Consider the following 26579-nt stretch of genomic DNA (forward strand, 5'->3'; position numbering starts at 1 on the left):
CCATCCTGGCCAACATGGTGAAACCCCGTCTCTACTAAAATACAAAAAAAATTAGCCAGGTGTGGTGGCGGGCACTTGTAGTCCCAGCTACTCAGGAGGCTGAGGCAGGGGAATCACTTGAACCTGGGAGGCGGAGGTTGCAGTGAGCCGAGATCTTGCTACTGCACTCCAGCCTGGGGACAGAGCAAGACTGTCTCAAAAAAAAAGAAGGCGATAGTTGACCCAGAACCTAAAGGAGGTGAGGGACTGAGCTGTGCAGATTACTGGGTAAGTGTTTCAGGCAGAGGGAACAGCAAGGGCAAAGGTCCTGAGGCAGAAGACCAGTAAGACTGGAATGGAGTTAACAAGGGGAAGGTCAGAGAGGTCACAGGAGGCCAGATCACACATGGCCTTTTAGTTCACTGAATTATACCCTGAGATGGGAAGTGTTGGAGGGTCTGGACAGAGAAGAGATGTGAGACGTACTGCAACAGTGGTTCGCCATGTGGAGGTTCCCCCTGGGCCCTAGATGCCACCTGAGATGAAGGATGGAAATGCAGTGAGAGCAGTGAACTGGGAGGAAGGAGCCTGCAGGCCCAGCCTTGGCTCTGCCACTGGACCTTTGGGTCACTCTGGTTTTTCTGTTTTGAGAGTCTCACTGTGTCGCCCAGGCCAGAGTGCAGTGGCACGATCTTGGATCACTGCAACCTCCACCTCCCAGGCTCAAGCAATTCTTCTGCCTCAGCCTCCCAAGCAGCCAGGACTACAGCCACTATGCCCGGCTAATTTTTGTATGTTTAGTAGAGACAGGGTTTCACCATGCTGGCCAGGCTGGTCTCAAACTCTTGGCCTCAAGTGATCCTTACACCTTGGCCTCCCAAAGTGCTGGGATTACAGGCGTGAGCCACCGCACCCACCCCCTTTAGGTCACTCTGGAGGTCCCCTCTGAGGGTTTGTTTATTTATTTATTTGTTTATTGAGACAGTGTCTTGCTCTGTTGCCCAGGCTGGAATGCAGTGGCATGATCTCCACTCATTACAACTTCTGCTTCCCAGGATCAAGGCATCCTCCCACCTCAGCCTCCCGAGTAGCTGGGACTACAGGCATGTGCCACAATGTCCAGCTAATTTTTGTATTTTTTGTAGAGACGGGGTTTTGCCATGTTGCCTGGGCTGGTCTTGAACTCCTGGGCTCCAGCAGTGCACCTGCCTCAGCCTCCCAAATTGCTGAGATTATAGGTGTCGGCCATCACACCCAGCCTATTTATTTATTTATGAGACTGAGGTCTCGCTCTTGTCACCCAGGATGAAGTGTAGTGGCACCATCAGAGATCACTGCAGCCTCAAACTCCTAGGCTCGGACAGGCACAGTGGCTCACATCTCTAATTCCAGCACTTCACATCTCTAATCCTACTCTGCCCAGGCAGGCAGAGCACTGAAGATCAGGAGTTTGAGACCAGCCTGGCCAACACAGTGAAACCCTGTCTCCACTAAAAATACAAAAGAATTATCCAGGTGTGATGGCACATGCCTGTAATTCCAGCTACTCAGGAGGCTGAGGCATGAGAATCGCTTGAACCCAGGAGGTGGAGGCTGCAGCAAGCTGAGCTCGCATCACTGCATTCCAGCCTGGGCAACAGAGCAAGATTACGTCTCAAACAAAAACAAAACAAAGGCCGGGCGCAGTGGCTCACGCCTGTAATCCCAGCACTTTGGGAGGCGGAGGCGGGCGGATCACAAGGTCGGGAGATTGAGACCACGGTGAAACTCCGTCTCTACTAAAAATACAAAAAAATCAGCCGGGCACGGTGGCGGGTGCCTGTAGTCCCAGCTACTCAGGAGGCTGAGGCAGGAGAATGGCGTGAACCCGAGAGGCGGAGCTTGCAGTGAGCCGAGATCGCACCACTGCACTCCAGCCCGGGGGACAGAGCGAGACTCCATCTCAAAAAAAAAAAAAAAATTCTTAGGCTCAAGTTATCCTCATGCCTCAGCCTCTCAAGTAGCTGGGACTACAGGCATATACCACCACATTATTATTATTATTTTATTATTATTATTATTTTAGATGGAGTTTTAGCTCTCATTCCCCAGGCTGGAGTGCAATGGCCTCCCAGGTTTAAGCGATTCTCCTGCCTCAGCCTCCTAAGTAGCTGGGATTACAGGTGCCTGCCACCACACCTGGCTAATTTTTGTATTTTTAGTAGAGATGGGGTTTCACCACTTTGGCCAGGCTGTTCTTGAACTCCTGACCTCAGGTCATCCGCCCGCCTCGGCCTCCCAAAGTGCTGGGATATTTTTATTTTTTTTTAGAGACAGCATCTCACTATGTTGCCCACGCTGCTCTTGAATGCCTGAGCTGTAGCTATTCTCCCACTGTAGCCTTCCAAGTAACTGGGTAGGGGGCTGAAGCAGGAGGATTGCTTGAGCCTAGCAGTTTGTGACTAGCCTAGGCAACCAACATGGTGAGACCCCATCTCATCTCTTTCTTGAACCTCCTGGGTTCAATCAATTCTCCTGTCTCAGCCTTCCAAGTAGCACCATGCCGAGATAATTCTTGTATTTTTAGTAGAGATGGGGGTTTCACCATGCTGGCCAGGCTGGTCTCGAACTTCTGACCTTGTGATCTGCCCGCCTTAGCCTCCCAAAGTGCTGGGATTACAGGCATGAGCCACCGCGCCCGGCAAGACCCCCATCTCTACAAAAAAAGTAATAACTGGCCAGGCGCGGTGGCTCAAGCCTGTAATCCCAGCACTTTGGGAGGCCGAGATGGGCGGATCATGAAGTCAGGAGATCGAGACCATCCTGGCTAACCCGGTGAAACCCCGTCTCTACTAAAAAATACAAAAAAAAAAGCTAGCCGGGCGTGGTGGCGGGTGCCTGTAGTCCCAGCTACTCGGGAGGCTGAGGCAGGAGAATGGCGTAAACCCGGGAGGCGGAGCTTGCAGTGAGCTGAGATCTGGCCACTGCACTCCAGCCTGGGCGACAGAGCGAGACTCCGTCTCAAAAAAAAAAAAAAGGCCGGGCGCGGTGGCTCAAGCCTGTAATCCCAGCACTTTGGGAGGCCGAGACGGGTGGATCACGAGGTCAGGAGATCGAGACCATCCTGGCTAACACGGTGAAACCCCGTCTCTACTAAAAAATACAAAAAACTAGCCGGGCGAGATGGCGGGCGCCTGTAGTCCCAGCTACTCGGGAGGCTGAGGCAGGAGAATGGCGTAAACCCGGGAGGCGGAGCTTGCAGTGAGCCGAGATTGCACCACTGCACTCCAGCCTGGGCGACAGAGCAAGACTCCGTCTCAAAAAAAAAAAAAAAAAAAAGTAATATTTAGACAGGCATGCCAGGCATGGTAGCATACACCTGTAGTCCCAGCTACTCGGGAGGCCGAGGTGAGAGAACTGCTTGAGCCTGGGAGATGGAGACTACAGTGACTCCTTATGGCACCACTGAATTACAGCTGGATGACAAAGTGAGACCCTGTCTCAAACAAAACGAAAAAGCACAGGGAGGCAGTGGAACAGCTGGAGGGTGGAGGGTGTGCCCCTTCAGATTTGGAAGGCTTCACCAAGGCGATCCTATTGAAGCTAAACTAACCATGCACAAAGTGTAGAAGGGTATTCTGGGCACAAAGAATAACTGCGAAACAGGCTGAAAAGAGCAGCTCAAAATCTTGAGGCAGAAGAAAATGTGGTGGGTTGGCAACATGGATGCCATGTAGTGACAAAGAGTCACAAGGCCCGGATGGCCAGTGCAGGCCTTGGAGACAGTGGTATGGCACTTGGAATCTATTTGCAATGCAATAGTAAGTCACTGAAAAGTTTAAGTCACTCCTTTTTTTTTTGAGATGGGGTCTTGCTATGTTGCCCAGGCTGGAGTACAGTGGCTATTCACAGGCTTGATCTTAGCACACTAGTCTCAAACCCCTAACCTCAAGCGATCCTTCTGCCTCAGCCTCCTGAGTAGGTGAGACTACAGGTGCACACCACTGCACCCAGGTGTCATCATTTTTAATTTCTATTTTTGTGTATGCTTTATATAGTACAATCTGTATAATATATTGAGGGCATACTTAATTTTTCTGAAGGTATGCATTTTTTTCTTTTTTGAGACAGGGTCTTGCTTTGTTGCCCAGGCTGGAGGGCAGTGACATGATCTCGGCTCACTGCAACCTCCGCCTCCTGGGTTCAAGCAATCCTCATGCCTCAGGCACCCAAGTAGTTGGGATTACAAGCACCATGCACCACCACACCAGTTAATTTTTGTATTTTTAGTAGAGACAGTGTTTCACCATATTGGGCAGGCTCGTCTCAAACTCCTGGACTCATGTTATCTGCCTGTCTCAGCCTCCCAGGATTATAGGTGCTGAGACTACAAGGCGTGAGCTGCTGCGACTGGCCTGAAGGTATGCCTTTTTTTTTTTTTTTTTTTTTGAGACAGAGTCTCACTCTGTCATCTGGGCTGGAGTGCAATGGTGTGATCTTGGCTCACTGCAACCTCCGCCTCTCGGGTTCAAGCGATTCTCCTGCCTCTCAGCCTCCCGAGTAGCTAGGATTACAGGCACCCACCACTATGCCCAGCTAATTTTTTATATTTTTAGTAGAGACAGGGTTTCACCATGTTGCCCAGGCTGGTCTCAAACTCCTGTTGTCTTGATTTGCCCGCCTCAGCCTCCCAAAGTGCTGGGATTACAGGTGTGAGCCATCGCGCCAGGCATGCCAGTATGCATTTTTAAAAGTGTACAGATTCTTTCTCTAATGAGAAGATTTTAGGTAATTCCATCTCATTCCGTGTCTCTAGTTATAATCTGCATACTTTTAATCCCAGAATTTCTATCACCAACACTAGTCTCTACTGAGCTCCCAACTCCTGTAACAGCAGTTTTCAAGGCTTCCCTGAAGCAAGAGAGTGTGTTAGAGACCTGAAGGAATTCCTAGGGCCTGGCCTGAGGATTGTGAGAAGGTCAGCAAAGAGATAAGGATGACAGAGCCAAATGGTGAAGGGCCTTGTGCTGAGATGTTGGACTGTCTTCTGAGGGCAATGGGGAGCCACTGAATCATGTATATCCAGGGAGGTGGTATAACTTGAGGTACACTCATAGATCACAATATTTCTTCATTTTAAAGATGAGTCAGAGGCCGGGCACAGCAGTTCAGGCCTGTAATCCCAGCACTTTGGGAGGCTGAGGTGGGCAGATCACCTGAGGTCGGGAATTTGAGATTAGCCTGACCAACATGAAGAAACCTCATCTCTACTAAAAATACAAAATTTGCCGGGTGTGGTGGCGCATGCCTGTAATTCCAGCTACTGGGAAGGCTGAGGCAGGAGAATCACTTGAACCCAGGAGGCGGAGGTTGCGGTGAGCTGAGATGGCGCCATTGCACTCCAGCCTGGGCAACAAGAGCAAAACTCCGACTGAAAAAAAAAAAAAAAAAAGATGAGTCAGGAACCAGACGTGTGTTCCTCCCAACTCAGTTTCCCGAGTAGCTGGGACTACAGGCTACAGGCACAGGCCACTACACCTGGCTTTTTTTTTTTTCTTGAGACAGAGTAGCGCTCTGTCGCCTAGGCTGGAGTGCAGTGGTGCTATCTTGGCTCGCTGCAAGCTCCGCCTCCCTGGTTCACGCCATTCTCCTGCTGAGTAGCTGGGACTACAGGCACCCACCACCACACCTGGCTAATTTTTTGGTATTTTTAATAGAGATGGGGTTTCACCGTGTTAGCCAGGATGGTCTTGATCTCCTGACCTCGTGATCCACCCGCCTCCACCTCCCAAAATGCTAGGATTACAGGCATGAGCCACCGTGCCCGGCCATGGCTATTTTTTTTTTGTGAAGACAGAGGTCTCCCTATGTTATCCAGGCTGGTCTCAAACTCCTGGGCTCAATGTTCCCACCTCCGCCTTCCAAAATGTTCAGATCACAGGCTTGAGCCATTGCACAGGGTCCTCTCTGTTTGTTTCCTTTAAGCATACGGCACAACTTGCAATGATATATGTGTTTAGTTATTTCAGGTCTATTTCCACTACTAGATGGGAAACTCCATGAGGGCGGGGATGGTATCTGTCTCACTTATGGTTGATCTTCCTTGTAATGTGTCTGACGCACAATCAACACTGGTTTAATAAATACCGTCCCTGCCAGAAGCAGTGGCTCACACCTGTAATCCCAGCACTTTGGGAGGCTGAGGCAGGTGGATCACTTGAGGTCAGGAGTTCGAGACCAGCCTGGCCAACATGGCGAAACCCCGTCTCTACTAAACATACAAAAATTAGCCGGGTGTGGTGGCAGGCGCCTGTAATCCCAGCTACTCAGGAGGCTGAAGCAGGAGAATCACTTGAGCCCAGGAGGTGGAGGTTGCAGTGAGCTGAGATGGTGCCACTGCACTCCTGCCTGGGTAACAGAGCAAGACTCCGTCACAATAAATAAATACACACTGTCCCCACTCAATGTCTTCCAGTTCTCTACATGCTGTGACTGCCACTCCAGCCTGCCCTGCCACCTTTTCTCATTTCTTTCCTGCCTAACTTAAACTCAGCCCACACTGAAGACTCCCGCTTCTCCAAACCCCTCCCCTCTCCATCTTGTTCTTTGTTCATTGTTTTTTCCACACAATAGAGCTCCTTTAAGGATCATCTCAAGCATTGTGACACATTTTCTGATCCCCAATACATGATCTGTCCCTGCTTTGAACCCCAAAGTATTTTGTAACTAATGATACTCCTATCCTGCCTTGCCTTAATCCTCACTTCCAGAGTAAGAGGGTGCTGATAACAACAGGGCTGAAAACCACGACCCTATAGTAATTTTTTAAAAATCTCAGTACTTTGGGAAGCTGAGGTGGGTGGATTGCTTGAGGTCTGGAGTTCCAGACCAGCTTCGCCAATATGGTGAAACCCCATCTCTACTAAAAATACAAAAATAAGTCAGGCGTGGTGGCATGTGCCTATAATCTCAGCTACTTGGGAGGTTGAGGCAGGAGAATCACTTGAACCCAGGAGGTGGAGGTTGCAGTGAGCCAAAATCGCACCACTGCACTCCAGCCTGGGCAACAGAGTGAAACTCTGTCTCAAAAAAAAAAAAAAAAAACTAAAAACAGGCCAGGCATGGTAGCTCATACCTGTAATCACAGCACTTTGGGAGGCCAAGGCAGGCGGATCACCTGAGGTCAGGAGTTCGAAACCAGCCTGGCCAACATGGCAAAACCCCGTGTCTACTAAAAATACAAAAAATTAGTTGGGCATGGTGACGGGCGCCTGTAATCCCAGCTATTCAGGAGGCTGAGGCAGGAGAATCGCTTTAACCCAGGAGGCAGAGGTTGCAGTGAGCCGAGGTCGCACCACTCCACTCCAGCCTGGGTGACAGAGCAAGACTCCATCTCAAAATAATAATAATAATAAAATTAAAAACCTAGTATGCATCAGAACCACAAAATGAGCTTATTAAAATACAGATTATCAGGCCCAAAAGAGTGCTTCAGTAGGAATCTGCATTATTTCAAGCATTCTTTATGATTTTGATGCCCACCAGGGTAAGAACATTATAAGTTAACTTGAAGTGAACAGAATCCCCAGACCTAAGCCTCACTGATTAAATCTTAGGAAATGGAGGGAGTTCAGAGGTTAAATGCCTACCCTTCCTCCTCCAAGAGGTTAGATGAACAAAGACTCCAAAGTTTATTTGCCTTTCCTTTTTAATCCTCTTCTTACTCCAGCTGTTTAAAAAAATCTGCCCAGAAAACCCAGTAATTAAGCAAAAGGGAGCTCAAAGAGCCAAGGCAAGCCAGCCCAAGAGCAGCAGGGTCCCTCCCGCAGGGGCCAAAGTCTGGATGCTGGGGTCTCCACTCAGAGCCTGGTAGTAAAAGCTGGTGCAGAATAAGGTCGTTCCGGAAGCTAGCAACAACCCGGCCTGAAGGAGACACAGCACAGAAAACAGGATTGTAAGAACGGGGCAGGCTGAGAGGTAGTGTGTGGGGCTTGGTCAGGGTTAGGCACAGGGAAATATTACCCAGAGGGGCTTTCTGCAGTGGGGCACCCCTAACAGGGCCAGGCTATGTAAGAAGTGGTGTTTGTTGGCCTTTTCAAACAGCTGTAAGAAAAAGAGAAACGAAGGGATATCGTAGGCAATACGGGTGTCTGAAATCCCCTGATGACACAGGGGACCAAAGTACATTTTCCCACCCCACCCTTGAAGTCCCAGCTTGACTTCAGGGCTTTGGCTTACAGAGCCTTTGGCCTTTGCTGCTCCAGAGATCCGCGGCTCGCCCCCGCCCTCCCCGCCCACTTCCCCCAGGGACCCCAGACTTTATGCCTTCGTAGACCCGCGAGTCAGGGAGCCCCAGCGCAGTTACTTCACCTCCTTCCCGTAGGCATCTGGGAATTGGGCGCCTGTGGAGAAAAGAAGCAAAGGTTACCGGTCCTAGTGCCAGCCCTGACCGCCCCCAAGCCGGGGGGACCCAGGTGGACATTGGCGAGAAACGGCACCACCCCCTCCCAGGAAGCTTCCGATTGGTAGGAACACGCTCGGGCAGTACTGGGAACCAATTGGACCCAGCTGGGGGACTTTAAAAGGTTTAGGGCTCCGCGGGCAGGCTGATAAACGGGAGGCTGGGCACTTCCTATAGGTTGCGCCCTTGCAACAGACCCCGGAGGACGCCCCAAGCACAGTCGCAGCTTCGTCCCCAGCCCCCTGACCGTGCGCCCCGTAGGAGGCCAAGCCTAAGGCCGCAGCTCCGGACAAGGCGCCCAAGCGGCGGAAAGCTGCAGCTGGCCCGGCCATAGCTGTAGAACAGGACGCACCACACCAACACCGCCTAGGCCACCCAAGATGCCAGCCAATCCCGGCCGTCCATGCAAATAAGGTTCACAGGCGCCCAATCCGGGCCGTTTTCATTTCAGCATTGAGGTCTTAACCCGCCTTTGTAAAACCGCTGCAGAGTGGCGAAGACGTCTGGCGGGCGGAGAAACCAGCACCAATTAGGAGCGGAGGAGCTAAGCAGTGGGGGGCGGGGTTGAGGGCGGGACTAGGGCATTTGCGTCACGGATTGGCCCACTTTCCAAGTTGATCGCGTCTTCGAACCCCCCCACCCCCCCCCGCTCCGGCCAATTTCCAAAGATCCCGGTCTTCTCTCAAAGTTCCGCCCCCTTTCCCACAGGCTCCTCCTGTTCAGCTTCAAATCAAACCCACTCCCAAAAAGAGGCGGCCCCAAAGATAGCAAAGCCCCACCTATTGCCAGTAAACCCCGCCCACTGCACAGATGGCTCCTCCCCATGTCTGAAGGCTCCGCCTTCTTTGTATGATGCCCCGCCCCCCGTAGTTAAGATTTTTCTCCCCCCTACCCCCCCGCGAGACCGCGAGAACCCCGAGGGTGGAAGATCCGGGGGAATGTCTCCACCCTGCCCTGGCCCGCTACGTCCATCTGTCCGTCTGTCCACTCTCGCCCCCTCCCACCATCTCCAATCCCCCCACTCTCCGGAGGGCGGGCGGGCAGGCGGGTGCGAGCGGGGGGTGTGCGCCGCTCTCTCGGCAGGGGGCGGGGGAGGCGGCCGCGCGGTGACGCGCGGGGCTGCTGCGGCTGCTCCGCCGGCGGATCATCACTCTCGGGCTGGGATGGACGCGGGGCGGGCGTGCCCTGGCGCGCGGAGCCAGGAGTCCGGGCCTCCCGGCTGCTGAGCATCCCTCGAAGCCTCCCCTCACCCCCGCCTTCCCTCCTAGGAGCCGCGCTGACCCCCCACCCCGGGGCTCTGGACTCGGCTCCCGCCCTCCTCTGACTCCCCGGACCTCCCCCTCCCGCCCGCCCTCGGGATCGACTAGATCCCTCCCCCTCCCCGAGGATTCCGGCTGGATCCCTGCCCCTGCACCGCGGATCCTGCGCTCCCGGGCCCCGGGCCCCTGGGGATTGCCGTGGACTCCTCCTCCAGCACCCGATCCTTAGGATCCTCCGCCTGGACCGCCTTCTGGTCCCTCGAGCCGGCCCACGGAACCAGTGGATCCTCAGTCTAGTCCTGTCCCGTTGTCCCCTCCTTTCTCTATCGTCCCTACTGCGGGGTTCCCTGTTCTCGGGCTCCCCCTGATCCCATCCCCTAGCCCTCCTTTTCCCGAGGATCGACTGGATCCCGGCCCCGCCCCCCGGGGCTGGGGCGATCCCCCTCCCCCGTCGGGTGAGGCGCTGCGGGCGGGGGCTGGGCCTGCGGGGCCGCGGGGGCTCAGAGGCCGCCGCCCCCTCCCGAAGGCCGTTCGCCCCCCACTCGGAGCCCTGGATGGAGGCACCACTGCCCCAGGGCTGAGCCAGGTAGGACCTAAGCCGGGCCGGTGGAGGGGGCTGCGTGGCGGTCCACTGGGGTCTCCCTCTCCCCATCTCCCTCCCTGCGCCTGGTTTCCCTCAGCCTGCTCTGTCTGCGTGTCTCCGCCTAGGGATGCTCTCGCGGTGTCTCTGCGTCTTGGTCTCTTTGTCTCTGCCTCTCTCCAGTCCATGAATGATCCTTTGAATGGGCCCACAGACCCCGTGTGTTCCCATCTCCCCCTCCCCCTCCTTCTCCCCTTCCCGGCCAAGCCATTTTCACCACTGCAGGAAGGGGGGGCCTGCGGCCTGAGCCCCCGTCCCTCAACTCTCCCCGGCTGGGGGAGTCAGGCCTGGGCAGGAATGGAGAGAGAAGGCAGAGGGATGGGGAGAAGGAGGAGGGAGCAAGATGTGGCAGACAGAGATGGGGAGAGAAAATGGGGGAGACAGAGATGGGGAAAGACAGGAGAGAGAGACAGAAGGCTTGAGGGGGAAATTTGGGGAAGGTATTTGGAGGAGAGAGAAAGAAATGAGAAACACCAAGGAGAGAGATACAGAAGAGAAATATGTAAAAAGACCGAGGGTGAGAGACTGAAGGCAAGACCTGGAGCAAGCTGGAAGAGGCCCAGGAAAGATGCTCCCAGGGAGCGCTACGGAGAGGAGAGAGATGGGGGGGCCTCCAGTGGGAGGGAAGGAGGGAGCGGAGCTGGCTGGTGGGAGGAGGCCAGGGGCTCAGAGTACCTTCAGGAGGAGAGGGTGACTGAGGCAGATCTTGTTGTGGGGAGGGGGAGGGGGCAGCAAGGCCATGGTAACTGGCCCAGTCTGGCACAGGAAAAGGAGATCCTGGGAGAATCAGCCCCAGCCACCTCCAGGTGATGGGGGAATAGGAGCCTTAGAGAAGCTGAAAGGCAGGGGGCATGACTGGGTGTGTGTGGTAAGGATTCCTGTGTCCTCATCTCTGGAATAAATTGACACCTGCAGAGAGCCACCCGCGGGCTGGCGCCTGGCTCTGAAAACCCCGCGTCAGCAAACAGCTCTGGCGGCTGGTGGGGGGACGGGGTGGGGGGGGGCTTGCCGAAATGACCTGGGTGTCTGCCCCTCCAGTCTGATCTTTTCCCTTGGCTGGCCCCTGCTGCCCTGAGTACCCAGGCATCAGAGCAGCAACTGTGGGGGGGCAGGCAAGGGGAAGGGTAAGTGAATGAATGGGTTGGGATGGGAAGAGAAGAAAGCTAAGGGTTGCCCCCAGGACATGGGTCACAATGGCTTGCAAAGATGAAGAGGTGGTGGGGTCCCAGGTTGCTTGAAATTGCTGGAGGGGGCAGTCAGTAGGCTCCTGTGATGTCTTCTGGAGCCCACCTCAGCACCCCCTCTCCCCAGCCAGAGGCCTGGTCACTAATGCTAGGCTCTGATTGGCCAACAGGCAGGGCTTTTAGCATTCTTAGTGCCCCCAATCTCCCCTTCCTCTCAACATATGTACTTCTTCCTCTATGCTAAGGTTGGGGGGAACTCTTGCATTCTGACTCATGCCTCTGTCCTCCCCTTCACGCCCTGAATGGACCCCCAAACCAAGCCAGCCCCTTCCCGTCTTCCTCCAGACCCCCCCTCCAGGGTTAAAGCTGCAGCCCGTTGCCGAGGTAACATTGCGGGGCAGCATCCCGTCACCCGGCAACCGGCTGCAGGATCATGCATCTGTCCCTGGATTTGCCCCTCCAGCGTCCCCTCCCTACTCTAAGCCCAGTCTCAAGGTACCCCAACTTCTGAGGGAGGAAATGGAGAGAGTCTGGGGAGAGAGGGATCCTGGGCAGCACAAATCCTTAACGAATGGTGTGTTGAAATGGGGATAAGGTGCTGGGTTTGTGCAGTCCCAAGAAAGGCCTGAGTCTGGCCTGGGGTGGGGGTTCAGCACCATGAAATTACAGCTCAGGAGTAATTAACACGTATAAACAAACCTGCTACTTCCTGCTAATTAATGACTTGGTTTTTTTTTTTTTTTCTCTTCCTTGTCTATCTCATTCCCTCCCAGGGAGGTGGGATCTGGGACTCCTGAGTCCCTGAGGAGAGCCTGCCTGGGAGGGATACATCAGCTGGAAGGGTGCATGCTGGGTCTGGGGAGCTGACCTGCCTCTCCTCTGGCTGGGCCCTGGACTTGAACCACATCTGGGCCCCACCCCCAGCCTAGGCACCTGCTGAGGGGAGAAGGGCTGCTGGGTGGGAGTGGGGAGGTGTCAGGGGGCCTGTGGGTGGGAGAAGGGGGCAACTTGGTCTGAATTCCAGGTCACTAACCACTTCTCTCTTCTGTTTCCCTGTTCCTTTCTGTCTGCCCCCTCCAATTTCCCTTCCCCTCGGCCACCTCTGTATTTTTCTGTCTGTCCGTCTGTCTGTCTCCTGCCACCCTACCCTTCTCGCTCCACCTCCCGCAGGTCGGGCCTGCCTTCACCTTCTCCCACCTCCTTCCCCTTCCCCACCCCGTGCCCCCTCCATGGAGAGGAACAGACCCCTTCTCTGTCCAGTCTAACCCAGGTCCCTCCCCACCCCCCTCCTCCCTCCTTTCCCCCACCCCCTCCTCCCTCCTGGGGCGAGGGGGGCCTCCCTCCCTCTCCCCCCCCTTCTCTCTCTCTCCGAGGGGGGGGGTCCCGGGGAGGGAGGGGGGGTCCCCCGATCAGCATGTGGCTCCTGGCGCTGTGTCTGGTGGGGCTGGCGGGGGCTCAACGGGGGGGAGGGGGTCCCGGCGGCGGCGGCGCCCCGGGCGGCCCCGGCCTGGGCCTCGGCAGCCTCGGGGAGGAGCGCTTCCCGGTGGTGAACACGGCCTACGGGCGAGTGCGCGGTGTGCGGCGCGAGCTCAACAACGAGATCCTGGGCCCCGTCGTGCAGTTCTTGGGCGTGCCCTACGCCACGCCGCCCCTGGGCGCCCGCCGCTTCCAGCCGCCTGAGGCGCCCGCCTCGTGGCCCGGCGTGCGCAACGCCACCACCCTGCCGCCCGCCTGCCCGCAGAACCTGCACGGGGCGCTGCCCGCCATCATGCTGCCTGTGTGGTTCACCGACAACTTGGAGGCGGCTGCCACCTACGTGCAGAACCAGAGCGAGGACTGCCTGTACCTCAACCTCTACGTGCCCACCGAGGACGGTAAGGGCGCGGGTACAAAGCCGGGCACCCAGTGGACACAGCCCACAAACGCACATGCAGACCCTCAGGCACTGGCACCGCTCTCGGGCTCAGAGCTGGGCCTTTGTGGGGGCAGTGAGGGACGGAGTGTCCCTGCAGCCTCAACGTGCCCCCTAAGGATTGTAAGGGTGCCTCCAGGCAGTCCCAGGCACACACCCTGCAGACAGCTGCCCCATAAGTTCTTTGTGCCCACAGGGGGTCATGGTAGGGATAGCAGGCACTGGTCTAGGCTCACCCACTCTCTCCCCAAAGAGGCACAGTCTGCCAGCTCTAATCTCAACCTGGACATGGAGGGGGAATCAGGTGATCCACCCTCTGCTCAGACACCCACTCCAACCTTGCCCCACCTCCCGCTGCCAGACCTGAGCTTGTTCCTGGCAGAATACCCAGGTTAGCTACATCTGCACTTCAGGACAACGCAGGCTCTCCCTCTCCCCCTGGCCGGCGAGGGCTGCCTTCCACCTTATCACATCATGTCCAGAGCCCCTTGCCTGAGCTGAGCACCTTGGCAGTGGTACCAATGCCCTTCTCTTCTCCCTTGACCCCTGTACTCCCCTGAAGGATCAGGGAAGCTCCTTGTTGAGGGCCCCTCTGCTCACAGCACAGCCCACCCATCTTCCCTGGGGCTCTCGAACTTCTGTTCTTAATGAACTCTTATTCACTACAGGACTGCTCATAGCCCCTGGCACACTCCCTCTGTGCAGTTCTCCACCCTCCATGCTCAGCACTCCAAGACTAATCAGAACACCTTCCAGTGTTCACCAGTGAACAGGGTGCAATAGGTGGATTCCAGCCATCACAGCAGACCAGCTTCACAAACACCGCCCCGCCCCCCTGCCCCATGGCTCTTTTGACACCCATCTCACCGCTCCAAAACATGGCAGCATCTGCATAGAGACCATCCGCTGCCACCACGCTTCCCACAGGCCATGTTTCCAGCAACCTTACACATAGGCCTGGTACCCAGGAGCCCCTAATGTACCCTGTACACACCCAGCACCTCCACGGCACGTGCTCAAGTCCCGAAACAGACTGCAGATCCCAGCTACTCCACACTTAAATCATCACCCAACCAACTTATACACTGACCTTGTGCTCCAGCACCCCACAGTCACAATTCCCAATACTTTCATATCACACACACCCCCAGCATATCTCTGAAACTGCATACCGTGTCACCCACACACACCCGTGCTCCCCAGCATCCCTGGATACAGATCATGTGCCTTAAGAGCATCCACATGTACACCTTACACCCCAGTAACCCCACACGCCTGGGCTGTGTGTTCAGCAGGCCCCTCACACCATAGTCCCCAACACCCCCAACACTCCTCAGTCATTGTTTACCCTACTCCCACCTAGGGATCATCTGTACCCGACCTCAGGTGGTGAAAACACATCTGGCAACCTTGCACCCTACTCACTGAACAAGTACTCCAACACCATGCCCCCTGCACCCAGAATCCGCTCCTGCCAAGCACGGAACATCTCATGCACCTCCACCCACCCATGTCTGTCCCAATGTCTCCCAAATGGACCATTCACCCTGTATCCCCCATCCTAGCCATACCCATCTCCGTATAAACCACGCCTCCCAACAACCCATATGCACAATGCACAGAACGTCATCTACTCTAATCCTGTTCGAATTTGAAGCACCCTAGTTCCCCATAAGCCATTTATCCCAGTACATGCCCCATCTGCCCCCCAGTACAACACCCTCCACAGGAGAGCCGTGCATGCCACACTGCTCTGCCATCCCAGCGCCTGCCCCATTGTGAGTCCTTCACCTCAGCACCTCCACGCGGGCTGCCCATCCCAGCACTCCCCACTCTCACACAGGCTCTGCACACCCCAGAGCCCCCTCATGGGTGCTGTCTCGTCACCCCCGATGTGAAACATCCACCCTGAACTTGCCACCAATGGACTGTCCACCCCAGCACCTCTACACAGTTGTCCGCCCCTGCCCCCACACCACCCTTGCCCACACCTTCTGTATTTTTAGCCACTGCTTATTGCAGACCTGCTTGGGGCCTGACACATTCAGGTGATCTCACTGAATCTTCACACCAGCTCTGGGAGGAAGAGGTTGACTCAGGCGTGCTCACACACGCGCTGCATAGACTCACGTGCACACATGGCCTGCTGACTTTGTCCCCACCCCATCCTCTCACAAAGAAGAGGTCCTGTTCCCAGCGGGTCCCCATGGGGCGATCACTGCCACTTAAGAGATGCCTTCCAGAGCTTGCCTTGGCCATGACCCATCCTTGGCTTTGACCCATGTGCCAGTCCCTGTGTCACTGAGGAAAAACCAATCGGCCTTGGGGAACCCCCAGGCCTCTGGGCTCCAGCTCGCCCCTGACCAACCCCGTAATCTGGAAGAAGCCCTGACACTGGGTGAACCTGGTGCTCCCGGTACCTGCTGGCACCTGTGTGCCAGGCTGGCTCAGGGCACTGTGTTTCTCGTTCCCTGTTTGTGGACTGAACCATCCACTCGGCCGTTGGGGAAGGGGGTGCTTTTTGGCAGTGGAGCAGGGGCAGGGGAGGCGGTGGCTGGTGGCCCTGGTGGGAAATTCACCATTTTGCGGGAGGAGAGGAAGCCTGGGTAAGGGACGAGGTTGTGGGGAGTGCGGAGGGTTGAGCTGGAGCGGAGGGCAAGACCTGATGACCCCCTTCCCTGCTTTGCCCACACTGGGGAACTGGGGTGAGAAGCCAGGCCTGTGAGTGCGGATAGATGAGAAGTGCTGGTGGTGAGGCTGGGTAGTGGGCAGGCAGCCCCAGCTGACCTTCCCATAGCCCCCCAGTGGGGAGCGGAAGGCTTCTGGGGCTGAGCTGTGGGGCAGGCTGCCCCCCCAACCCTGTCCTGCCCGCTGCCCTGCAGAGTGGTCCAGAGGAAAGCAGAGTCTTTTCTGCTGCAGTCTCTCCTCCCTACAGCCTTGTGGGGGCAGGCAGGTGCTTCGCTGGCCCTGAAGGGGGCCTTCTGAGAGGTGGCCTGGGTGGCAAGCTGGCCTTGGTCTCCCAGGGGCTCTGGGTGGGCTTCCTCTCCCCTCCCACCCCACCTCTAACACTGTTTCATTTCCAGCAATTAGCAAACACATCGACAAGCCAAAACCTTTCCAGCCAAGTGGATATGTCTTAAGACAGGCCTCAGCCCACTCAGGCACCCCACCCCCCCAAAACCAGCCTTTTCTTTGGGGCATGACTTTTTCCGGGGAGGGGAACAAAATTGGGTTGTAGAACGTTTTTCTCTTTTCTTGGTTTCTTTTTCTTGCAAACAAATTTTGCTTTTTTTGGCTTATTTTTTCTGCCTCCCCCACCCTCCCCTTTTCTGCTTTCTCTCCTCCCCTCCCCATCCACCACCTCCCCCCGACCCCCATCTTTCCCCACAAAATTGTCCTTTTTTCTCTGTTTTGTGTTCCCGGTCTTAGGTCCGCTCACAAAAAAACGTGACGAGGCGACGCTCAATCCGCCAGACACAGGTAGATTTAAAAATCCCGCTGCTGCATGTGGTTGCTTATAAGAGGAAGTTCATGGCCCTGCCCCTCACTAAATGTCCCCATAGCCCTCAAGGCCCCTCAGTCGTTCTCCCAACTAAAATGAAAAAGAAAAGAAAAGAAAAATTTTTAATAATTGGAAAAAAGAATTATGAAAACTTCAAACGAAATTTGAACAATGTTGGACCCACTAGAAAACCTGCCAGAAAAGCTAAACATGGTGAAAATAAGCTGAAAAACAAAAAGAAATTGGAATGTCAGAGAAAAAAAAAATTCAAAAGATTTGGATAAAATGTTTAGAATTTGAAAGAAATCTGGACGGTTCTGAAACTTGTGAAATGTAACATTTGAAAAAAAACAATTTGAAATTGGAGCAAAACAACAGTTCAAAAAAAATTTAAAAGTTGGCAAATTGATGACACCATTGAAACATCAGAAGCCTGTTGCAATTTCCAAAAGCCTGTCAGACACAGAAAACGCAAACATTTGAAGTGAATGAAAGAATTTGACAATTTTTGAAAGCAGGGCCCAATATCTTGAAGTTTCACCACAAAATTTTGAAAAAAAAATGCAAAGAATTTTTTTCTTTTTTTCTTTTTTTCCAAAATGGATCTTTTTGTTTTTTCTTTTCTTGTTGAATCTGCCCCGAGAGCTTCTTGCTTTTTGGTTGTTTTTTTTTTTTTCTTTCTTTCTTTCTTCTTTCTTGATCCTGTTTTTGTTGTTGGTTTTGAATTCTTGTTGCCCCAGCCCCTCTTCCTGCTCCTTCCCTTTCTGACCCCTCCTCCCCCCACACTGGGAGAGGGGTGGGGTGAGGATGGGAGAACTGAGGACAATTAGGACAGGACCTTGGAGGGAAGGAGATTCCAGCCTGAAACTGCTGGGAGGTCACTGGAGGTTCAGGAGCAAAGGAGAGGACAGGATTTGGGGAGAACACAGCAAGGGTGCTGCCCACCTGGGAGCTCTGGTGGAAGCAGTCAGGAGCATGGGGGCTGCAGAGGGGGTCTTAGGGATGGGAGGCAGGAAGCTGTCTGTGAGGTCAAGGAGAATGTCTTAGTGACCTGCAGGTTGACCTTCTGGCAGGAGGGATGTTTCTAGCAGGATGAGGGAGGTGGGCAGAGGTGCTGGGACCAGCTGTGGAGGCCCAGGCCTGGCTTTGGTTTGCTGAGTTTCCAGGCTAGCAGGGAGGGCCATTGTCAAGAAAGAGGAGGACCTGTGGGCCAGGGGTGACCCCAGCCCTAGCACTATAGCTGAATCATGGGGAGCTGCAGGGGCAGGGGAGGGGTACTGTAGCCTCGGGGACCCTGGCAAGCACTCTCAGACTCCCACCTCCTCTGGAATTAGTCACCCTTCAGTCCAATCTGGAGCGACCCAAGGACCTGATCACATGTGGCAGGGATCAGGGGATCCTCTGGGGGTATGGCAGGAAGGAGTCCAGTGCAGAACCCAGGGCTCAGGCCAGTTTGGGGGTATCCAAGACTAAGCTGCACCCTGGCTTCATTAAGCAGGCTCTTCCTCCTCCTGCCACAGTAATTAGGCTGGGGGTTGCCATGGTGACTGGGGAGGTGACCTAGAAAGGAATTAGGGCGGGGAGGAGACCAAGCCCCAGGGACCCTAGGCCCGGCACCCCTCACCCACAGACCAGGGACCCTAGGCCTGACACCCCTCACCCACCGACCAGGGTACCATGTGGAGTGGAGGCCCGAGGCCTGAGTTGGAGGAGATGCCAGGACCCTCCCAGCAGCTCCAGCTCCAGTTCTAGCCTCGGGAGCTTGCTCGTCCCAGGGACAGGAAGGAGATGTGCCATGTAGAGGGGGGTGTTGGGGGTTCCCTGGATCCAGCAGATACCCTAAGGAGGGCCACTGCCCACCCCCAGCCTCTATGGGGTTTCTTGGAAGGTCTGCACTGGAGAAGTGCTGCGGGGAAGGCTGGCAGAGGGTGGGGAGGGACCGTCTGCCAGGGCTAGCTGGGGAGGGAGGAGGGGAATCCGGTCTTGCCCCCCAGGGATGGGAGTGACATGTCCCCTGAGCTCCAGGCCAGTCCTCAGCAGGCCTGGGAGCTGGGCGGTGCTGCTTCCGGTCTGACTGTGTCCTTGTCCCTGACCCCCGGCCCACCTGCCCCCCTCCCCACACAGATATCCGCGACCCTGGGAAGAAGCCTGTAATGCTGTTTCTCCACGGTGGCTCCTACATGGAGGGGACCGGAAACATGTTCGATGGCTCAGTCCTGGCCGCCTACGGCAACGTCATTGTAGCCACGCTCAACTACCGTCTTGGGGTGCTCGGTGAGGGTGGGCAGCCAACTCTGGGGAACGGGGGAGTCTGGGAGGTGTGCCTGATGGGCAGGGTTCGTCCACATCCAGTAGAATGGCTTCTGGGCTGGACTGAGCTGCCCAGAAAGAGGGGCAGGGGCGCTGTGACACCTCCAGGGAGCCCTCTTCTTCTCTACTCCCAGGTTTTCTCAGCACCGGGGACCAGGCTGCAAAAGGCAACTATGGGCTCCTGGACCAGATCCAGGCCCTGCGCTGGCTCAGTGAAAACATCGCCCACTTTGGGGGCGACCCCGAGCGTATCACCATCTTTGGGTCTGGGGCAGGGGCCTCCTGCGTCAACCTTCTGATCCTCTCCCACCATTCAGAAGGTACCAGCAGTGTCCCAGCCTGTCCCACCCTTCCTGACCCTGCCAGCTCCCCCTTCTCCTTCAGGCTAGTCCTCACAACCTGGCCTGAGGTCTGCCTGTCCCACCAGGGCTGTTCCAGAAGGCCATCGCCCAGAGTGGCACTGCCATTTCCAGCTGGTCTGTCAACTACCAGCCGCTCAAGTACACGCGGCTGCTGGCAGCCAAGGTGGGCTGTGACCGAGAGGACAGCGCTGAAGCTGTGGAGTGTCTGCGCCGGAAGCCCTCCCGGGAGCTGGTGGACCAGGACGTGCAGCCTGCCCGGTATGGGATGGGAGAGGGCTGGGTCCAGGCCTTCACTCTCCTTGCTGGTTCCAAGGAGGCTGAGGTGAGAGGTGCCTGTGGGGATCCCCTTTGGCAAGGAGAAATGGGCTTCAGGCCCCCAGTAGGTGGCCTCCTCTCTCAAGCCTTCCTTCAGTGGAGGTGCTCAGACAGAGCAGGTGAGCACAGGGTGCCGTGAAGTGCTTTGGGAAGACTTCTGGAGAGGCCAGATCCCCCAAAGGACCCATTGGAGGATTTCAAGTAGGGAAGAAGGGTCTTGCAGGTAGAGGGAAGCATCTGTGTGTGGGCTTAGCAGGCCAAGGGCCGAGAGGAGGCCAGTGAGCAGGTGGTAAGACCCTGACCGCTTCTCCCCAGCTACCATATCGCCTTTGGGCCCGTGGTGGACGGCGACGTGGTCCCCGATGACCCTGAGATCCTCATGCAGCAGGGAGAATTCCTCAACTATGACATGCTCATCGGCGTCAACCAGGGAGAGGGCCTCAAGTTCGTGGAGGACTCTGCAGAGAGCGAGGACGGGGTGTCTGCCAGCGCCTTCGACTTCACTGTCTCCAACTTTGTGGACAACCTGTATGGCTACCCGGAAGGCAAGGATGTGCTTCGGGAGACCATCAAGTTTATGTACACAGACTGGGCCGACCGGGACAATGGTGAAATGCGCCGCAAAACCCTGCTGGCGCTCTTTACTGACCACCAATGGGTGGCACCAGCTGTGGCCACCGCCAAGCTGCACGCCGACTACCAGTCTCCTGTCTACTTTTACACCTTCTACCACCACTGCCAGGCGGAGGGCCGGCCTGAGTGGGCAGATGCAGCTCACGGGGATGAACTGCCCTATGTCTTTGGCGTGCCCATGGTGGGTGCCACTGACCTCTTCCCCTGCAACTTCTCCAAGAATGACGTCATGCTCAGTGCCGTGGTCATGACCTACTGGACCAACTTCGCCAAGACTGGGTGAGGGCCAGAGGGGCTGGGTGGGGCTGGGTGGGGCTGGGCGGGCCCTCCTTCCTTCATATGGCTGCCATTCCTCTGTTAAGGCACTCACTTTGGCCTGCTCTCTTGCTCGAGTGAAAGCAACCCAGACACCTCTGTGCCAGGCACTGAGTTGAGTGCTGGAGACTCAGCAGTATCAGACAGAGAGGCCCCTGTCCTTTCTGGGGAGTAGGGGCCCATTCAGGTGGTTTTGGCTTGGTGTCCATCTCTCCCTCCTCCTTGCCTGATCCCCCCTGCCCAACCCCCCAGGGCTCTGCACCTCTGGCTGACTGCTCAGGTGTGTGTGTCTGAGTGTGTGCAAGAGTTTGTGTCTCTTTACTTCTGTCTCTGTCTCTCTCTGGAAATCCACTGACAGCTCTTCCCCCTTCCCTCTGCTGCTCTCTTACGTCTGTTTACTTTTCGTTGTCTCCGGCTGCCGGCTGATTTCAGCCTCGCTGTGTCTCTGTCTCTGGCTGTCCCTCCCATGTCTTTGACCCTGTCTCTGTTTCATTCAGGCTCAGCTTCTGCTTCTCTGGGACTATCTCTGTGTCTGTCCCTGCCCCTCTGCCCGCATTTCTGGCTGTCTCTGGCAGTCTGTCTCCATCCCTATTTGTCTCTCTGGCGTTGTCTCCTGCAGTTTCTCTGTCTCTTCATCTCCATCTACGTCTCTCTGCCTCTGTGACTTTTTCTCTGGCTTTCTTGCCGTCCCCTTGTCTCTCTGCATCTCTGTCTGGCTCCCTTCCCACTGCCACTCACCCTCCTTCAGAGCCTTGCCCTCACTCCTCCTTTCCCTGCCCTCCTGTGCCCACAGGGACCCCAACCAGCCAGTGCCGCAGGATACCAAGTTCATTCACACTAAGCCCAATCGCTTTGAGGAGGTGGTATGGAGCAAATTCAACAGCAAGGAGAAGCAGTATCTGCACATAGGCCTGAAGCCACGTGTACGTGACAACTACCGCGCCAACAAGGTGGCCTTCTGGCTGGAGCTCGTGCCCCACCTGCACAACCTGCACACGGAGCTCTTCACCACCACCACGCGCCTGCCTCCCTACGCCACGCGCTGGCCGCCTCGTCCCCCCGCCGGCGCCCCGGGCACACGTCGGCCCCCACCGCCCGCCACCTTGCCTCCCGAGCCTGAGCCCGAGCCCGGCCCGAGGGCCTACGACCGCTTTCCCGGGGACTCGCGGGACTACTCCACGGAGCTGAGCGTCACCGTGGCCGTGGGTGCCTCCCTCCTCTTCCTCAACATCCTGGCCTTTGCTGCCCTCTACTACAAGCGGGACCGGCGGCAGGAGCTGCGGTGCAGGCGGCTTAGCCCACCTGGCGGCTCAGGCTCTGGCGTGCCCGGTGGGGGCCCCCTGCTCCCCGCTGCGGGCCGTGAGCTGCCACCAGAGGAGGAGCTGGTGTCACTGCAGCTGAAGCGAGGTGGTGGCGTCGGGGCGGACCCTGCAGAGGCTCTGCGCCCTGCCTGCCCGCCCGACTACACCCTGGCCCTGCGCCGGGCACCGGACGATGTGCCTCTCTTGGCCCCCGGGGCCCTGACCCTGCTGCCCAGTGGCCTGGGGCCACCGCCACCCCCACCGCCTCCCTCCCTTCATCCCTTTGGGCCCTTCCCCCCGCCCCCTCCCACTGCTACCAGCCACAACAACACGCTACCCCACCCCCACTCCACCACTCGGGTATAGGGGGCGGCGTGGGGAGGCCCTCCTCCCCGGCCCTCCCTGGCCCGGCCACTCCGAAGGCAGGGAGGAGGACTTGGCAACTGGCTTTTCTCCCGTGGAGTCGTCACACGCCATCCAGCAGCACTAAGGTGGACATGGGATTCCTCCCTGGGGTGCGTGTCTTTCCCATGCAGAAAAGCCCAGTCTCTTCTCTGGACCTGGGCCTTTGAACAACTGGGGGGCATTTTCTCCCCTCCATTGGGACACCCGTCTTTGGTGTGTGGAATGTGGTATTTTCCCGCGTGGAGGTGTGCTTTCTCACAACGGGGTGTGTTTTCCCATGTGCAGGGTGAGGTTTTTTTTGCCGCCCTGGACACATGTTGGCCCCTCAAATAATTTCTGTGGGGATTTGTACCCCAGAATCCTGTTCCCTCATCCCTTCTCCCACCTCCTCCCCTCTCCCTCCCCCTGGAGACCCTGGAAGTGGTGTGTTCACAAACAGTGACCCTTGGCCACCAGACCACAGAGGATGGAGCCTGGGAAGCAGCGAGGAAATCACAGTCCCCTCGCCCCTGCCTCCCCTGCCCGCACCCCGGCGAAGCATGTTCCCCCCGCACCCGCCTTGGCACAAGTCAGATGAAGCACGTTCTGCCAGGGAGGCCCTCACCTTCCAGAGAGGACAGACACAGATTTCCTGCCGGGGGAGGGAGGAGTCCACGCATCCCGGTGCTGCCTGGAAGCTTATTTTCCCGTGGTCCAGGACGCATTTCTCTGAGTGGAAACATGTTCCTGCATGTGGATGTGTGTTTTCCCAGGCAGACGGCCCCTTTCTTCCCAGCACTTCCCTGCCTCCCCCAGGCCTCAGGCCCGGCACTCAGTTTCTCCTCACATGGCAGGTGAGCACAGGCTTCTAGGTGGCAGGAGTTGAGGAGGGTGAACAAACCTGGAGGAGGCCCAGCCCTTGCTCCCGAGTTGGGGGTAGGGGGCGTGGCAATGTACCCACCGCAGAGGCCATGCATGTTTGACCAAAGCCCTCGCTGGGGTCCGAGGACAGCCTTTTCCTCAGGCCTCAGAGCATTGCTCATCCGTGCCAAACTGTGTAGGTGGATTTGAGTGGAAAGACCCCCAAAATGTGCCAAGAATTTCCCAGTCCCAGGCAGGGCAGGGGAAACTAAGGGCAAGCAGGATACAGGGTGAGGGATGTGGCAGGTGAGGGGGCTCCCGCCTGTGCCCCTTCTCACCATGTCTCCCCTGCCCTGCCTCAGTTCCCCATTCACCTTCATCTCCGTCACTCTCTTTGAAGCTGTCCCCATCTCAGTATCGGACCATTCCTCTCCTCAGCTGACCACCCTTCTCTGACCCACGCCCCCTCCTTGGCTGAAAGAAAGGAGTCTTGAAGGGCGGAGGGGAGGCAGCAGGGAGAAAGGTCTCACCGGACAGGTTGGGGAGAATGAGGTCAGCAGTGCTGAGGAACAGATGGAGGGGGCAGTGGGGATGGGGCTTGGGCAGACACCAGCAGGAAGAATTTGAAATGTGTGAGGTGACTCCCCAGAGGGCCTCTGGGAAAAGAATGATGTCTGGAAGGGCGTAAGGGACACAGTAGACGAGGGGAGAGTCCTCATCTGCTGGCATTTTGTGGGGTGTTAGTGCCAAACTTGAATAGGGGCTGGGGTGCTGTCTTCCACTGACACCCAAATCCAGAATCCCTGGTCTTGAGTCCCCAGAACTTTGCCTCCTGACTATCCCTTACTCCTCCTACCTCCATCCATGGAAAATTAGTTCTTTTTGGATCCTTTCCCCTGCCTGGTCTAGCTCCTCTCCAAACAGCCATGCCCTCCAAATGCTAGAGACCTGGGCCCTGAACCCTGTAGACAGATGCCCCCCAAATTGGGGCATGGGAGGGGGGCTGGGGGACCCCATGATTCAGCCACGGACTCCAATGCCCAGCTCCTCTCCCCAAAACAATCCCGACAATCCCTTATCCCTACCCCAACCCTTTGCGGCTCTGTACACATTTTTAAACCTGGCAAAAGATGAAGAGAATATTGTAAATATAAAAGTTTAACTGTTGGTTGTGCCTGCTCTGTTGTGGGGAGGGCGGTCTCTGAAGAAACAAGTCCTGGGGAAGTGACGAGGGAGGAGGGGTCCTGACCCCCAGCCCTTCTTTTCAGTGACCAGCTCTGAGGTCTGAGAGGAAGGGGGAGTGGGTGCTGGGGTCTGGTTGCCACGGTAATGTGTCTGGCAAATGAACGTCAGGACTCGTGTCTATGCCGAGACTGGAGCCTGGGGTCGTTCTATAATGGAAGGACAAGGGCTGATGGGGGCAGATGTCAAACAGGCCGGAGGCCCGGTGGGCTGGTGTAGGCAGCTAACTCAGCAGAGGCATGTGAGGTGAGAGGCGTGTTCTCTGCCAAGGCCTGGGCTCAGGCAAGAGGGTCAGCCACAGGTCCAGGACTCAGGGTAGTCCCTTGGCACACTGTAGGGGAGTGGCCTGGCACCATTGTGACCCGTTCACTCCCAAGACCCTCAGGGACAGGCAGGCAGTCAGTGGACACTGTGGGCACGGTGGGCTGGGGGCGTAAGGGCCCTGGTGGTCCTAGGGACCCCATGGCCATGGCTGAGCGGCCGAGGCCCAAGTGGGCCTCGTATCACAACTGCAACACCAACAGCTGCCAGGACCTGGGCAACTCTGTCCTGTTGCTGCTGGGCCTCATCATCTGCATTAACATTAGCATCAATATAGTGACCCTGGTCAGGGTGGGGCCAGGTGGGAGGGAGCTGGTGGGATGGTGGGGGCAGGCTTGCCGGCCAGGGCCTGCCTGGCATCACTGTGTCTTCCCCCACCTAGCTCTGGAGCCGATTCCGTGGCATCTTATACCAAGTGTTCCATGATACCATTTGTGAGAAAGGTAAGCAGGTGTGGGGACTGGGGCACAGGAGGGGCAGAAATCAGGCACTCTAGCCTCAGCCCTAAATTAGCCCCTTCCCTTCTTGCTCACCCCTCTCGGACACCATAGCTGTGTGGCTGCCCTCCCTGGGCCCTGCCTGTCCATGCCTGTCGGAGCTGGCCTCCCCACTAGTCTCACCTCTCCCCATCCACAGAAGCTCCTAAGTCATCCTCACTCGGAAAGCAGACCCAGCCCTCTAAGAAGCAGAGTTCCCCTGCAGTCCATCTTCGGTGCACCATGGACCCTGTGAAGATGACTGTGACCCCGCCCCCAGCTCGCCGCCATCGCCGTCGAGGCTGTCCCACACACTGTGCTCACTGCCCAGTAGCTTGGGCTCCTGACACTGATGACGAGAAGCCCTATCAGTACCCAGCCATCTGCTCCTACCACTGGGATGGCCCTAAGGACTGGGAAGGCTTCCAACGCACTCAGGGGACCTGGGTTCCCTGGACTCAGGACCCCCCGGAGCCCCCTCCCCAGACCATCCGCTTCCAGCCTACCATAGAGGAAAGGCCCCTCAAAACAGACATGCGGTCCGAGCTGGGCCTAAGGGCCTATGTGTATTCTGTGAACCCCCCACCTCCCAGCCCTGAGGCTCCTAGCCACAAGAACAGTGGGGAGGGGGCGGTGCCAGAGGCAGAGGCGGCTCAGTACCAGCCTGTCCCAGCTCCCATCCTGGGCCCAGCAGTCGTCCCTGAATTTTCCCGGTGCCGCTCCTCAGGCCGAATAGTGTATGATGCCCGGGACGTGAGGCGGCGGCTACGGGAACTGACCCGGGAGGTGGAGGCCCTGTCCCGCTGCTACCCTCTGGCCTCTGGATCCAGCACTGCCGAGGGGACAAGCAAGAATTGGGTGTACCGTTCCCTGACTGGGAAGTGAATGGAAAAAAATAAAAAGGAGAGAGGAGGTGATCTGTGGTGGTGTTGGGGTGCCAGGGCCCACACAGCACCTAGAAGCTGTGGCTGTGAAGAGAATGCTGTCCCTGGCCACAGGGCCCTGAGGACCCTCATCAACCTTTTGCTCCAAAGGCCTGTCCCTGTCCTCAGCCTTTCCCAGGCCCTCTGGGTTCCAAGGCTCTCACCTGCCTCTACCTTGTTTTCTTTTCTTTTCTTTTCTTTTCTTTTCTTTTCTTTTCTT

The 26579-nt window shown here is 56.6% G+C and overlaps 3 protein-coding genes across 7 annotated transcripts; 2 read left to right on the forward strand and 1 right to left on the reverse strand.

The window, feature by feature from the left end:
- Window positions 1-7648: 7648 nt before the first annotated feature.
- On the reverse strand, window positions 7649-8794 carry TMEM256 (transmembrane protein 256). The gene is made up of 4 exons (XM_010362341.1): window positions 8667-8794; window positions 8329-8360; window positions 7981-8061; window positions 7649-7881 (listed from the first exon to the last, which is right to left on the reverse strand). The coding sequence occupies exons 1-4, from the start codon at window positions 8749-8751 to the stop codon at window positions 7738-7740; spliced, it is 342 nt and encodes a 113-aa protein (XP_010360643.1). The 5' UTR covers window positions 8752-8794; the 3' UTR covers window positions 7649-7737.
- Window positions 8795-9332: 538 nt separating this feature from the next.
- NLGN2 (neuroligin 2) lies at window positions 9333-24564 on the forward strand. Of its 5 annotated transcripts, XM_030923970.1 has the most exons (9): window positions 9333-9467; window positions 9688-10264; window positions 12276-13376; window positions 16844-16894; window positions 19041-19190; window positions 19361-19546; window positions 19654-19846; window positions 20219-20815; window positions 21645-24553. In XM_030923970.1, exons 3-9 carry the CDS (start codon window positions 12917-12919, stop codon window positions 22516-22518), a joined length of 2511 nt encoding a protein of 836 aa, XP_030779830.1. In that variant the 5' UTR covers window positions 9333-9467; window positions 9688-10264; window positions 12276-12916; the 3' UTR covers window positions 22519-24553. The 5 variants fall into 5 exon arrangements, with proteins under 5 accessions (XP_030779830.1, XP_030779828.1, XP_030779829.1 ...); XM_030923968.1 differs by lacking the exon at window positions 9333-9467 and having other exon boundaries at window positions 9482-10264; XM_030923969.1 differs by lacking the exon at window positions 9333-9467 and having other exon boundaries at window positions 9482-10264; window positions 12673-13376; window positions 21645-22731.
- A 482-nt stretch (window positions 24565-25046) lies between these two features.
- On the forward strand, window positions 25047-26348 carry SPEM1 (spermatid maturation 1). The gene is made up of 3 exons (XM_010362344.2): window positions 25047-25245; window positions 25343-25403; window positions 25597-26348. Exons 1-3 carry the CDS (start codon window positions 25102-25104, stop codon window positions 26319-26321), a joined length of 930 nt encoding a protein of 309 aa, XP_010360646.1. The 5' UTR covers window positions 25047-25101; the 3' UTR covers window positions 26322-26348.
- The last annotated feature ends 231 nt before the right edge of the window (window positions 26349-26579 follow it).

The sequence above is a fragment of the Rhinopithecus roxellana genome, chromosome 19, assembly GCF_007565055.1.
Source record: "Rhinopithecus roxellana isolate Shanxi Qingling chromosome 19, ASM756505v1, whole genome shotgun sequence".
Lineage (NCBI taxonomy): Eukaryota > Metazoa > Chordata > Mammalia > Primates > Cercopithecidae > Rhinopithecus > Rhinopithecus roxellana.

What these genes read in the sequence shown, in the direction of transcription:
- TMEM256 (XM_010362341.1), bottom strand. Translation starts at nt 8,751, where the DNA reads ATGGCCGGGCCAGCTGCAGCTTTCCGCCGCTTGGGCGCCTTGTCCGGA. An exon ending in CAGATGCCTACGGGAAGGAG is followed by an intron (nt 8,062 to 8,328) that starts GTGAAGTAACTG and finishes TTTTTCTTACAG; the next exon opens with CTGTTTGAAAAGGCCAACAA. An exon ending in ACTGCAGAAAGCCCCTCTGG is followed by an intron (nt 7,882 to 7,980) that starts GTAATATTTCCC and finishes TGTCTCCTTCAG; the next exon opens with GCCGGGTTGTTGCTAGCTTC.
- NLGN2 (XM_030923970.1), top strand. Translation starts at nt 12,917, where the DNA reads ATGTGGCTCCTGGCGCTGTGTCTGGTGGGGCTGGCGGGGGCTCAACGG. An exon ending in GCTCAATCCGCCAGACACAG is followed by an intron (nt 16,895 to 19,040) that starts GTAGATTTAAAA and finishes CTCCCCACACAG; the next exon opens with ATATCCGCGACCCTGGGAAG. An exon ending in ACCAACTTCGCCAAGACTGG is followed by an intron (nt 20,816 to 21,644) that starts GTGAGGGCCAGA and finishes CTGTGCCCACAG; the next exon opens with GGACCCCAACCAGCCAGTGC.
- SPEM1 (XM_010362344.2), top strand. Translation starts at nt 25,102, where the DNA reads ATGGCCATGGCTGAGCGGCCGAGGCCCAAGTGGGCCTCGTATCACAAC. An exon ending in GCATCAATATAGTGACCCTG is followed by an intron (nt 25,246 to 25,342) that starts GTCAGGGTGGGG and finishes TCCCCCACCTAG; the next exon opens with CTCTGGAGCCGATTCCGTGG. An exon ending in TGATACCATTTGTGAGAAAG is followed by an intron (nt 25,404 to 25,596) that starts GTAAGCAGGTGT and finishes CCCCATCCACAG; the next exon opens with AAGCTCCTAAGTCATCCTCA.